At 45.0% G+C, this 14,239-nt stretch overlaps 1 protein-coding gene across 2 annotated transcripts in view; it reads right to left on the reverse strand.

Annotated features, from left to right (window-relative positions):
* CP (ceruloplasmin) overlaps window positions 1-14,239 on the reverse strand; it is a 42,925-nt gene that overhangs the window by 13,334 nt on the left and 15,352 nt on the right. For both annotated transcript variants that reach the window (XM_053308254.1, XM_053308253.1), the window contains 7 exons: window positions 13,388-13,642; window positions 9,357-9,522; window positions 6,503-6,642; window positions 2,871-3,011; window positions 2,512-2,723; window positions 1,204-1,351; window positions 574-786 (listed from right to left, as the gene is read on the reverse strand). In XM_053308254.1, coding sequence (XP_053164229.1) covers window positions 574-786; window positions 1,204-1,351; window positions 2,512-2,723; window positions 2,871-3,011; window positions 6,503-6,642; window positions 9,357-9,522; window positions 13,388-13,642 — 1,275 coding nt within the window. The remainder of the gene's footprint in view (window positions 1-573; window positions 787-1,203; window positions 1,352-2,511; window positions 2,724-2,870; window positions 3,012-6,502; window positions 6,643-9,356; window positions 9,523-13,387; window positions 13,643-14,239) is intronic.

The following is a 14,239-nucleotide window of genomic DNA, read 5'->3' on the forward strand; positions in this document are numbered from 1 at the left end:
CTACCACGCCCTCTCCTGCACTTGGGCTGGTGCTTCAACCTCAAGATGAAAAAACCAAGTATGGTGCAGCATGAGAGTACCCCACAGCAAAAAAACAAAAACAAAAACATTGAGTCAAGTATATAAAGCTCTGGTCTCACAATGGTTCCCCTTGTTGTTCAGATAAGCAGTGAAACAATGGGATCAATTGGGAGCATATTTGACAACATAGGGATCCTGTGTTCTGAATGAACACATATGATCTCTGAAAGAAGTCCCATGGAAACAGGCCTTCAGCTGGGAGGAACAATGGCTGACATGATGAGGAACATTACTCAGAACAGTCCCATTGAAATTAGAAGGGCAAGTTAGGAAATGCCTAATCTTCCTCATCATGTCAGCCAATGTTAATAGTGACTGCAAGTATGGGAGGAAGAGGGCAGAGTCAAATACCCAAATACAGAGTTTGAAAGAAATCAATTTCACAATCGAAAAACAGTTAAATGTTAATATAGTTCAATGTGTATACTGAGATCACAGCAGCAATGTCCAGACAAGAGTTTACAATTCACAGATATGGATTTCCTTATTCACCTTCTGAGTCAGGCTTCATAACAATTGTGACAGAAGTATGTGGAAACAGATTGACTGTGTCCTTCCTTGTGCCTTTAAACAAAAAAGTATTTCCTGAAAAATATATTCCATGAATATCGACCTCAGATCCCAAGCCGATCAAATGCCAAGAAACAGTGCTTCCTTTACACATCTCAAGGCCATTCTGGTTCCCATACATGTATCCATTTATGGCTGCAAAATAAATCGGCATATTAATGCTTACATACATTTTGTGCCAAAATGGGTCAATAGCATGTTTTACAAATTTAGTGTAGATAACGGGGGGGGGGAGCAAGAGCGAGCAAACTGGAAGTTGCATGAGAATAAGAAACCAGATTCATTAATAACATTTAATAACACCTGCAACCCTAACTTATACATGTTTAATCAGAAGTAATTTCTACTCAGTGGTGATCATTTTGAGTACAAATGTAACTTTGGCTCTAACTTCTCCCATTGGTTTCAGTGGGACTGAAGCACAACTAACTTTAGCTGAATAGAAACTATGTGTTCTTAAGACTAGGAAGTTTAAGACTAGGAAGATAATTTTTTAAAGTAAAAAATTTGCTGTAGTAAACTAAAGATATAAATCAAAAGATAAACTCTCACAGTGCATCTTGTTGGATTCCTGGAAGTCTTCGTCCTCCTTATCAATCTCACCATGGTTTGTAATCCTCACAATATTGTCATCCAAATAATTGCTCAGATTCTCATCAAATACTGTGGCAAGAAGAAAGAATTCCTTGTCTACGTTTTTCTGTGGAGAAGAACAAGTGAGAGAGAGAGAGAGAGAGAGAGAGAGAGTGTATATAAAAACGCTGTTCAGGCTTTCTAGAAATCAGAGAACTTATGAAGCTGCCTTATATTGAACCAGACCACATCTGAAGCTGGGAATCTCAGTATTCAGATGCCATGCCAAATCCTAGCTTGTCCTAAGCCAGAATCAGAATCCTTCTACTTCTCACATACAGGAGGAAAGAGAGGAGTTTGCCCACTAGAGGCTGAGGGACATAGCACAGAACCAGAATTAAATCATGACATCTGAACCAGATCACTGCCTTTGACCATCTTGGGCTCTTAGTGCCAATCAAAAAAATGGCACAGCTACTCGGGATGGGCAGTGAGCCCTTTGCTAGTTTTGAGGACTCCAGCAATTGCCCAGACTTACTGCCCTCAGGAGCCATCCTTAATACCCTATTCTGACACATCCTCAGACTCTTACAGTTGTTCATGAACATCTCAATGTTAGTACTGCAATATGGTTCTTTCATGTACCATATTACATTGCCCATAACACTCTTGCATTTCATACCCTTTTGGTCCCATCGTTTACAATTTTCTTCTCTACACCTACTGGCTAATATGATGCACATTGCTTCTGAGAGCAAAGCAATGCTGATGTAATTTTTCATATGTACGCAATCATGGGGTAACTTCAGAAAGTTATCTTTCTGACAATATCAGAAATCTTCTGATATCTGATAGATTATGCCTCACAGCTGTCCTATAAGCATTAAATATTATATTGGATGTAACTGTGTCTAACTTGTGACCCACTGACCAAATTTAACCCACAAGCCACAGATAATGCTTTGTAGCGTGCCAGGTACCTGATGAGCTTCCTGGTGTTGCAGGAAGTCCGAGGAGACAGTATATTAAACTTCTAGTAAGTCACTATACCTGGCTCATGGACTACCTTTGGCTTTGTATGTCACAGTCATATGACGGATTACCAGATTATGCCACATAATCCAGATAAAGTGTGCCACAAGATTAAAGCAACTGTAAACAAAATGCAGTATAACCCAACATATACTGCCCATGCCAAAGCACCATTCTTTAACCAGGGCCAGTTCTTGAGGCATAGTTTAGGAAAGGGAGCTGAACAATTAGGAATAGTGTGGACAGTTTCACTACCTGTTTCCCGGAGGGAAGCAGCGATCCTTTCTTGCACACCAGGAGTGGGCCAACCAGGCCAGAGCTGGTGTCTTTGATTGGATCTGATGCAGAATAGTAAATCCAAGTTAAACAATCTGGATCTTCCTGTGCAGGACTTGCAGCTTCTGGCACCAGCCATTCATAGGTGAAGGTAGCTCCAGGATTCACGTGTGAGGATGGACTTGCAGGGCCTGTTATCGGTTCATAATCAAAAGACAACACAGGTATACACAAATTACCCCATTATTCTTCACAGCAAATATGTCAATAAATGTTGTTTGCTTTCTCTGTTTAATGCAATTCAAGATGTATAGCAATCTCTTAACATACGTATTCACCTCCAGAGTTGGTGTGGTAAAAAGCACCCTCATTGTCCTTGGTGTAGCTCACACCATGCGGTTGAATGCTGAAGGGGTGACTAGCTTTGTTTCGGAAGGTCACCCGGATAACCTCACCAACTTCAGCTTTGATGACAGGTCCTGGTTTGGTTTTGAGTTAAAAAAGAAAAAAGAAATGTGCATTTAAAACACTATTCCTTGACATTTTCCAATATATAGCTCAAGAAGGCAAATGTCAATGTGAAAAACAAAAGAGTTTTATACGTGGGTACTTTAACATGATTATAGTCCAGAAACAGAAAGCCAGTGTTGTATAATGGTTAGTGTTAGTCTAGGACTTGGAAGGTAAAGTAAAGTTGTGCCATCAAGTTGGTGCTGACTTCTGGTGACCACAGAGCCCTGTAGTTGTCTTTGGTAGAATACAGGAGAGGTTTACCATTGCCATCTCCCACGCAGTATAAAATGATGCCTTTCAGCATCTTCCTATATCGCTGATGCCCGATATAGGTGATTCCCATTGTCTGGGAAACATACCCACGGGGATTCAAACCGGCAACCTCTTACTCCCTAAGCAAGTTACTCCCCACTGTGCCATTAGGTGGCGGACTCTGAAGCCCGGGGTTCAAATCTTCACCTTATGTGCTACATCCTCAGACATGCAGCTTAGTAAGTGATTATGGACTAACTATATCTCAGCCAAACCTACCTCACAGAATTGTTGTGGGGATTAGAGAACTGGAGAGAACCATGTAAATCACCAGATTTTCTCATAGTTTGCTTCAAGTAAGAAAGAAATAATTCTCACAGAGATGTCTAGTAAGATTTTAAAATAGTATATTTGCCCCTGAAGAGGGCCTCTTTGGCCGAAACATGTTGGGCTTTTAATAAAACATTCAGCACTGAAATAAGTGTGAATGAAAGTTCATAGTTGAATGCATAGTTCATATGCATTCAAAACCCAATTACCCCACTGCACTGTATGATCCCCACGGCACTTTAAGGTTATCAAGAGAGGTCCAGCTGCCACCAGCTTGCCTGCTGGCAACGCAGGATCCAGCCTTCTCTGTAGCTGCTCCTGGGCTCTGGAATGCGCTCCCTATGGATATTAGAGGCTTAAGAGTTTTAGCAGCCTTTAAAGGATTCCTAAAAACATATATTTTTAGCCTGGTCTTTAGTGAGAACTGAAATTATTTTAAACTGGTTTTAATTAATGAGTTATTTGTTTTTTATCTGTTTTTATATTTGTGAACCGCCTAGAGCCATCTGGGTGAGGTGGTATAAAATAATAATAATAATAATAATAATAATAATAATAATAATAATAATATATACATTAACTTCCTTTAGATAGAGTGTGTATGTTATCTCTCTCTATATTCATTCTCTGGAGTGTCCCTTTTATAGTCAGAGAAATAGTATAGCACAGTGGCTAAGAGTGTGAGTCATAAGGCCTACTTTACACAACTGTCATAAGGATTAGAAATGTACATGAAATGCTTTGAACACTTATTGGTTGAGACTAACACTGCTGATGCCAAATAGTTTTGCACACACAAGTTCCCCTTCCCTATGCAGCGGGCAGAGCCTCCCAAAAGTATGTCCTTGAGGTCTGCAGGACCCTCGAGGACATATCATTGGATGGCACAGAAGAAAGGGAGAATTTGTGAAAAACCTCATCTTTCCCACTGCATGTGCAAAACTTTGTTCTGCACACTTATTAGTATGGATGTCAGCCAGTATCACCTCTGTCTTCTGTTCACCTGATGCAGGTGCAGTGCAAAGATTTTTATATATATATATATATGCACAGCCTGAGTAATTAGCTGATCAGGTTTTATTTATTGACCGCTATTCAGACAAATCAGGGTTCCACCACCACCACCACCACCAAAAGTTAAAAGTGGCATGATAGCAGCATAATTGCTCACGTTGTGCAATGTTCTCCCTGTTCAGAGGTGGGGGTTTTAATGTTTCAAAACCCATGAGGTCTTATTTGGACAGGTATGACAATGGGACAAAAGTAATAATTGGAAATTATCCCCCTTTCATATTATTAAACAACACTCTCCATTACTCCAAGTGAAAAGTTCCAAGAGCAGGAGCTACTGGACTTGGGTTTCATTTGGGTAAGAGAGAGCCTTGGAAACTTACGCCAACTTTGCAATATTTGCTTTATTTACAAATCTAGAAGAGCAGCATATGAGCACAGTCCCAACTATGCCTCAGGTGACTCAGAAATGGGTCATACACATCCATCCCACCTGGTATGGCACTCTTGTTCCTCCCCCACCATGTTCCTCCCCACCTGAATGTGCTGAGTGCTGCTCCCCCCACCCCCCAGACCAGCAGAGGAGAACTCCCTTCTTCTTCCTGCACCAGCAGAGAGGAAGCTCCTCTGCCTCCTCCTCTCCTTTCCTGACTGACCTGCTTCCACCACTCTTCTGCTGTCACCAGTGCCGCTGCTGCTGCTTCTTCCCATTCTCGCCTCTGGCTTTTGAAAAGGCAGGGGGTGGAGAACAGGGAGGAGAAGGAAGCATAGAGAAGTAGGGCAAGAGAGTAGAGTGATGGTTTAGGGAGTGGCCTAGAGGGCCCTACTCTACTCCTCCACACTTCCTCCCGCTGTCCCGTTCCCTGTTCCATACCCTCTGCTTTTTCAAAAGCCAGGGAGTGGAAATCAGAGTGGTGGGGGGAGGGGGAGGCAGTGGCAGTGGCGGCGGCAGCAGTAGCAGGGACAGCACAGCTGCCAACACCACCAGATAAGGGAGGAACACAAGAAGCTGCTTTATGCAGAGTCAAACCCTTGGTCCATCAAGCTCCGTGTAGTCTACACAGACTGGCAGCAGCTTCTCCAAGGTTGCAGGCAGGAGTTTCTTTCAGCCCTGTCTTGGGAATGCCAGGGAGGGAACTTGGAACTTCCCGCAGGCAAGCAGGCAGATGCTCTTTGCAGAGTGGCCCCATCTCCTAAGGGGAATAACTTGTAGTGCTCACACATGTAGTCTCCCATTCAAATGCAAACCATGGCAGAACCTGCTTAGCAAAGGGGACAATTCATGCTTGCTACCACAAGACCAGCACTCCTCTCTTAGGCCCTTAGAGGGTGCTGGGGGCTAGGGGGACAGATGTGGTGAAGCAGCCAGCAGAGGCCACCTGGCCATGCATCATTAGTAGAAGGGCCCTGGGCAGCAAAGCAAAACTCGTGCAAGGCTGCATATCTACTCCCCCACAGCAGTTCCCCAAGAGTGATGATGCTACATCAAAAGGCATGCAATCACAACTCACAGCTCCCTTTCAGCTCTCTCTCTCTTTCTCTCTTTCAAACTGCCAATTTCTATTTCTCACACGCCAAGCACTCATCAAAACCCCAACCTAAATTGCCCATTCAAGGGACCAAACACAACAGTTACAGGAATATCATTGTCCTTTTGTGTTTAATCTGTCACTCACATCCAGAGTCACTTTGGGCAAAAAACAACAACCCCCAAACCCCAAAGTGATTGACCTATCACAGCAATCAGGCAGGAAAAGTCGTAACTTCACCTCTCTTAAAAACCTGTCTCCAGTCTTAAAGGCTTAGCTTAGCAGGCTTAAAAGCTCATCTGCTTTTGATTTCCAGTTATTTAAAACAGTCTTACCCAAAAGTCCAAGATGTTCTTCCTCAGGGAGCCTCTTTTTGCGCACTGTAAAGGTATCATTGACATACTCAAAGAAAATAGCTTTTTTATAAGAACCACCGATCCTGTTTTGGGCTGGTTCAAAAAAGACTTTGGATTCCCTGTGCAAAAACAAAAAACCTATTTATTTCAAATAGCTCCAATTCAATGAGAAAGACATTCCATAGTTGCTAAAACTGCTTTGGACTTTCCCCCTCTTTTCTTTGAACATCCTGCTATAAACTGCAGGATGGACTATTGTACAAGTTCCAAATTCAGTCTTACTCTCCACACAGATACTGCAGCAAGCTTCTGTGTTACTTTCTAGCATAATCTGACCTTCTGTACACACACCAAGCAGGGACCTCGCACCATTTTTGTAGTGCCACCTGCTGGCCAGCACTTGCAATCCAAGAAGAATTCGACCTTTTTCTTTACTACTTTTGTGGAGACTGGGAAAAGGATGGGTTCTTATTAGAAAGCAAAAGCTGGACAGCAGGTTGTGCTGCAAAAATCATGTGAGGTCCCTGCTTGGCATGTGTCCAGAGGGTAAGATTGCTTGGAACCTACACAAAAGCTGTAAACAATCCACAGTTTCCTGCCATCTGGAAAGGCCCTTGGAAGGCAGGGTTCGACCTGCACAACTCAGGTGGCAGTGCTAGCTATGCGAGAGAGAGTCACTGAAGGGATTAAAGTGCACTTAAGGATGCAATCCTATGCACATGTTCCTGGTAGCAAGTTCCTTTGAACACAGTGGAACTTACTTCCAAGTAGCCTTGCATTGGGCATTCATTTTAGTTCCTAAATCTGATTTCGAAAATAACTTCTACACAATCCCCAGGAAAGAGCACAATGGAAGGAATGGTAGAAGGGACGAGCAACAGCAAGGGAAGGTCTGGGCATAGGAGAAACACACAAGTGAGCCCTCACATGTTTTCAGCTAAAGTGTGTGTGTGTGTGTGTGTGTGTGTGTGTGTGTGTGTGTGTGTGTGTGTGTGTGTTTATATGTGTAGTGTGTGCATTATTTTTTAAAATATCCCACATATCCTCTCCTGCAGAGGAGAGGTCTATCAATGGCTACTAGTCCTGATGGCTATAGGCTACCTCCAGGCTCAGAGACAGGATTCCTCTGCATACCAGCTGCAGGAGAGCAACAGCAGGAGAGAGGGCATATCTTCATCTCCTGCCTGTGGGCTTCCCTGAGGCATCTGGTGAGCCACTGTGGGAACACAATGCTGGACTAGATAGGCCTTGGGCCTCAAGAATCCAGAGCAGGGCTATGTAGATGGGATCTGATTTGGTTCTCCATGGCCCCTGTGCCCCTGCTAGTAGTCCCAAAAGATATTTTGGCCAAAGATATTTTGCTGCCTTAGGTGAAGGAAAAGATCACACACACACATAAATATCTGGGTGGATGCTGAGTATTCTCAGACTATGCCACCAAGTCAGGTGGTGGCAGAAGGGGCATTCCTAGATCACATTCGTTGGGGAAGAGAGGAAAGAAGAGGCATGCCTCCGCAGAGGGAGGAGGGGGAAATGATGCCCCAGTGGGGTGAGGAAGGGTGGTGGTAGTGAGCAGCAGAGAGGCCCATGGGATGGTACCCATGGTGGGGACATCGCACTTGCCACGCCCTGTATCCCTCCTTGCACCCTTGCCTGACACAATCACTTCACCCTACCTCATAGAAGGGCCATTCCTAGCCGACTCTCCTCACCCCAGCTGTCACAATCCTTTATTATTATTATTATTATTATTATTATTATTATTATTATTATTATTATTAAAATATACCTCTTTTCAACAAAGTTCTCAAAGCAGAAAAAGTAATAAGGTGGTTTCCTGTTCCCATCTATCTATATATCTAGTTCTCCTGGGTGTGCCCAGGAGAAATGCGTCCCGGCAGCCCAGCTGATTGGCTGGGCTGCGGGGGCGCCTGATTGGTCCTGGCGCACCCAGGAGAATGGTGGCGGCCATGGCCGGGGAGCCAGGCGGGCCCGGCCGCGGAGGCGAGGCGGCGGGCCTGGCTGGGCCCGGAGGTGGCGGCGGCACTCTTGGGCCCGGAGGTGGCGGGCCTGGCGGTGGCAGCACTCTCCAGCCCGGCGGCGGGGGCACCCTCGGGCCCGGCCGCGGCGGCGGCACCCTCGGGCCCGGCCGCGGCGGCGGCACCCTCGGGCCCGGCCGCGGCGGCGGCACCCTCGGGCCCGGCCGCGGCGGCGGCACCCTCGGGCCCGGCCGCGGCGGCGGCACCCTCGGGCCCGGCCGCGGCGGCGGCACCCTCGGGCCCGGCCGCGGCGGCGGCACCCTCGGGCCCGGCCGCGGCGGCGGCACTCGGGCCCGGAGGCGGCACTCTCGGGCCTGGCCGTGGAGGTAAGGCGGCGGGCCCGGCCGCAGCGCAGGCGGCAGTGGGCCCGGCCGCACTAGTGGCACAGATGCTCTGTGCCCGGGCCCACTAGTTATATATATTATACCCCCTGCTAACTGAGCAAAAAGGCACCTTTTTAAAGTAGTGATTCTCTTAATTTAGCAGGAGAAGAGCAACTGGCCTTATCCAACCCCAGCACAGCATCCCTCCAGTGGCTGTTGCTGGTGTCTCTCTTATGTTTCTTTTTTAGATTGTGAGCTTTTTGGGGACAGGGGGCCATTTTATTTATTTGTTTATATCTATGAAAACCACTTTGGGAACTTTTGTTGAAAAGTGGCATATAAATATTCATAGTAGTAGTAGTAATAGTAGTAGTAGTAATATATTTATTGTATTTCAAAATTCTACATTCAACTTTTCTGCATTCATCAATTTATCCAATATTGATTGGTTGCTTAAAAGGCAGTACTTACTCATCATGAATTAATTCTTTTCCTGTGAAGTTATTTATTCCAGTTGGGGCGTAGTTCCAAATAACTTCTTCAGCTGCAATGTAATAGTGCCGTACCTTAGGGCTGTCCTGGGGAGGAGGAGAATGGCTTTCACACTTCTCCACCTTATAAATGGCATTCATACCACCTAAAGAAAAGGAAGACAGAGCAAACCTTACACTGGTGTTGATTCGCTGATTTCTAAGGCACTATGTTAGGAAGGTCTATGGAATGAAAACCATAAAACAGTAAATGGGAAAAATCACAGACAGAAGAAAACGATATAGAAATGAGTGTTAATCCTCAGAGTAAACAGGTACAGGACAATGAAAAGATGTGTATAATGGAATGTACTGTATACTGGAGGCTGAACACATTATAGAGCATGTTGAGGTATGTGTCAAGGTTTGCCCATAGTGTCTTTTTATGCAGCTTATGTCTTCAATAATGTTAAATTCCTACTTCACTATTTATTTTATTTTATTTTATTTTATTTTATTTTATTTTAAATATTCTACATCAACTAAACTCCCTGACTTGGGCTCATTGGTGAAGCACTTACTTCACACATACAAGGTGTTCTGTTCCATCCCTTGCATCTTTATTGAAAAGAAACACAGGTAGCAAGATCTTTGCCTGAGTCTTTAGAGGCCTGAGAATTAGGATGGGCTCTCCTGAGTGAGGTGGACCAATATCAAAATCAACTCCTTGTATCTGGTGTTTAACACCTTTTTGGCAAGACAGTAAAAAAAATAATTCCCATGATTCACTAGTAGGTCTCAACCCATCCTTTGGGAATCAGTCAGTTAAGGATGAAGTCCATGCACACCTATTTATTTATGTATTGTTCGATTTATATAAAAATAATTTTCATTAAAATAATCTCAAAGCCCTTTACAATATAATTAAAACTATGCATAATTAAAATACAAAAGTACAGATAATATAAATATAAAAATAAGATATTTTAAAATTTAAATAATACATAAGACACAAAGAAGCAGCAGTAAAAAAAACCAATACTTTCATTCAAAAGCCTGGGTGAAGAGCCACGTCTTTACTTTTTTCCTAAAAACTGTCAAGGGGACTGAGGAGCAGATGCCAGCTGGGAGAGCATTCCAAAACCTGGGGGCAATGACTGAGAAGGCCCTGTCCCATGTGCTCGACAACCGAGCCTCTCTCACTGTTGGCATGTGGAGCAGAACCCCCTCCAATTGTCTTGTCAAGCGGGCAGCAACCCTTGGGAGCAGGCGGTCCTTCAGATACCCAGGGCCCAAACCATTAAGGGCTTTAAAGGTCAAAACCAGCACCTTGAATTGGACCCATAAACAAATTGATAGCCAGTGCAGCTTTTTCAGAACGAGTGTAACATGATCCCAAAAGGCAGCTCCAAATCCAGTCCTAACTGCCACATTTTGCACTAGCTGCAGTTGCCGAATATTCTTCAAGGGCAGCCCCACATAGAGTGTGCTACAGTAATCCAGCCGTGACATGACTAGGGCATGGGTAACTATGGCCAGATCCGCCTTCTTGAGAAAGAGAAGCAGCTGACACACTAGCCAAAGCTGTGCAAAAGCACCTCTGGCCACCGGCTCCACCTGAGCTTCCAAAAGCAGATCCGGGTCCAGCAGCACTCCCAAGCTGCGCACTTGCTCTTTCAAGGGGAGTGCAACTCCACCCAGAAACAGTCAGATCCCTTCATCTCGACTGGCTCTCCTACTGACCAACAGCACCTCATCTTGTCTGGATTCTAGTGGTGTGCATCGGTCTGGATCCGTCCGGACCGGCAAGGGGGGGTGGCTACCTTTAAGGGCGGGGGGGGTAGAACTTAGCCCTCATGCCGCTCTTCCCCCTCCAGCGCTGCTTTTAATATCCAAGTTTTCGGGGCGGCAGAGTGCTTCCCTGCCGCCCCGGCCCCTGTCGTTGCCCAGAAGTAGCTTACAATGCAACACGCATGCGCGCGTCCCGGCGCGCACACCTGGCGCCGCCGTCCGCGCACGCCGCATACGTCACACACACGCTGCGTGTGACGTATGCGGCGTGCACGCGGTCGGCGGCGCCAGGCGGGCGCGCGCGGGGACGTGTGCATGCGTGTTGCATTGTAAGCTACTTCTGGGGAACGACAGGGGCCGGGGCGGCAGGGAAGCACTCTGTCGTCCCGAAAACTTGGATATTAAAAGCAGCGCCGGAGGGGGAAGAGCGGCGGGAGGGGTAAGTTCTACCCTCCCGCCCTTAAAGGTAGCCACCACCCCCTGCCGGACTGGTCCGGATCCGGACCGGTTCGGAGGCCTCCAAAATGGCCTCCAGACCGGTCCGTGCACACCACTACTGGATTCTATTAGCCCACATCCAGCCCATCACAGCCTCCAAGCCCTAATTCAGGTCATCCACTGCCTCCCTGGGATCAGGTGATGAGAGATAGAGCAGAGTGTCATCTGCATATTGCTGACAATGTAGTCCAAGTCCCCGGATGACTTCTCCCAGCAGTTTCATGTAAATGTTGAACAGCATGGGGGACAAAACCGAACCCTGTGTGTTTTATTAGCCATGAAGGGCAAGGGTCTAGAGCACACGATGTTTCCCACACACACTGCCCATCTTGTCCACAGCCTCAGGCAGACCCAACGGAAAAGAACTCAACACAATAGGACCAGACGGTACCCAAGGCATGTCTGCCGGAACTGCCACAACTCTGGTGTCCAAATTGACATGGATGCAAGTGACTTTTTCTGCAAAATGACAAGCATGGTTCCTCCCCCATTACACAGGGAGATGTGTGTGAAGCAATAACTTTGCTACACAGAAAAGTTCCATTGGCCTGCACTGAGCAGACACAACAGACATGGAGAAAACATGTTTCTTCGCCACCCACCCACCCACCACAGAGTAGTCCCAGAAATGGGTTCTAGCCTGTGTTTGGTTGGATTAGTCACGAGTCTTCCTTCAGCATCATTTCAGCCATCATCCAAGTTGTTTCATTGCCCTAAACTCCTCAGAAAACCAAGGAGCAGAACAGGCTCCACCAAGCCAGAGAGGGCATTTAGGAACGACTGCGTCAATAGCCTGGGCTGTCTCCACATTCCAGAGATTCACCAGGGCCTCAACAGAGTCGACAGCTCTGGACACTGGAAACTCCCCGAGGGTTGTCTGGAAACCAAGTGGATCCATAAGCCTCTGGGGGCAGACCCATCTAATTAGGTAGACAAAGAGGGTAGACAGCAGAGGGTAGAAGAAGCAGTCAAACTAAAGCCCACCAAAGAATGATCTGTCCATGACAAGGGAGTTATCTCAAACTCTCCCACCTCCAGATCATTAATTCCCTGGTCAGCAAAAACCAGATCCAAAATGCATCCTGCCACACAGGTAGGGCCCAATACCAATTGAGATAAGCCCATGGATGCCATGGCAGCCATAAAGTCCTGAGCTTTAACCTGAGCTTTAACACCCAAACCTAGGGGTGCCTCAGCATGTCAGCCTGCCAATATAAAGTTAACCTGCACTGAACTTTGAAGGTCAGTGACAGCCAGTTGCTTAATAAGAATTTAAGAATCCAGAACTCGGGTATTTGGAATTTGAAATTACTGGATTTGCATAACTATTGCAAAACTGTCCCAGATAAGCAAATATTGTTATTTCATGACCTACTGAATGAAAAGATAGTAGCTGCACATTTTAGGAACTATGAAGCAAAATGTTATTTTTCTTGGGGAGCTAACTTGTATGATTTTATGATAGTAGGGGACTATATAAATCTGCAAGAAATGGCTAATATTTATTTCATCTTCCTATTCTTCAGCATAAACTCCTCTAAAGAAATTGAACACATTTATTTATAACATATACAATCTGCCTTTATATATATCTCTGTGTTTGCTCTTCTATAAGGGGGAAATCTTATGCTGTGGATTGACAGCCCTACACTCTAAATCCAAAGCAGGTGTGCCTTCCCAACACTTCTAATACTCAAGAATGATGTAATACTTTGGGGATATATAAAGCCATTTATTGTATACCTTCTATATGATCATTGACTTGACAGCTCAGGACCCATTCCCCAGTGTTCTTTGGCACCATCAAAGCATCCACAAAGGTAGCTGGGAAGAGGTTGATTGTGTCCGCACGATGTTTCCTTTCTGCCAAGACTTGCCCATGAAAATAAGCTGAGTGGATATCAGCTTCATTACCCAGACTAAAAAGATGCCATTTCACTCTCTGTTCAGCACACATTGTGAGATTGGGAAGATATCCATACATATATCCATTGATTGCTAAAAAGTAAATGACAGAAAATTTAACATGTTGTTATTAAAGAAGCTATCTGAGTTTGCAAACACATGACATGAAGAAGTGGAATCAGCAAATCTTTGCCTCTAAAAATCCTCAGAAAGGATTTATTTATTTATTTATTTATTTGCAGAACACATTTCAAATTTATAATAGTAACAGTCTGATACTCTTTGATAGATTAATTATTCTATCTTGCTCTTTCTTTTGAAAGCTCATAGTAGTTTACATGGGACTTCCCAGCATCTCCCATCCAGCCACTGATCAGGTTTAGCTTTAACAATGCTACAGCTTGAGGCTATCTGCAAAGAAGATACAGGTGAAACTCGGAAAATTAGAATATCGTGCAAAAGTCCATTAATTTCAGTAATGCAAATTAAAAGGTGAAACTGATATATGAGACAGACACATTACATGCAAAGCGAGATAAGTCAAGCCTTAATTTGTTATAATTGTGATGATCATGGCGTACAGCTCATGAAAACCCCAAATCCACAATCTCAGAAAATTAGAATATTACATGGAACCAAGAAGAAAAGGATTGAAGAATAGAACAATATCGGACCTCTGAAAAGTATACA

Source organism: Hemicordylus capensis, chromosome 3 (assembly GCF_027244095.1).
Source record: "Hemicordylus capensis ecotype Gifberg chromosome 3, rHemCap1.1.pri, whole genome shotgun sequence".
NCBI classification, from domain to species: Eukaryota; Metazoa; Chordata; class Lepidosauria; order Squamata; family Cordylidae; genus Hemicordylus; species Hemicordylus capensis.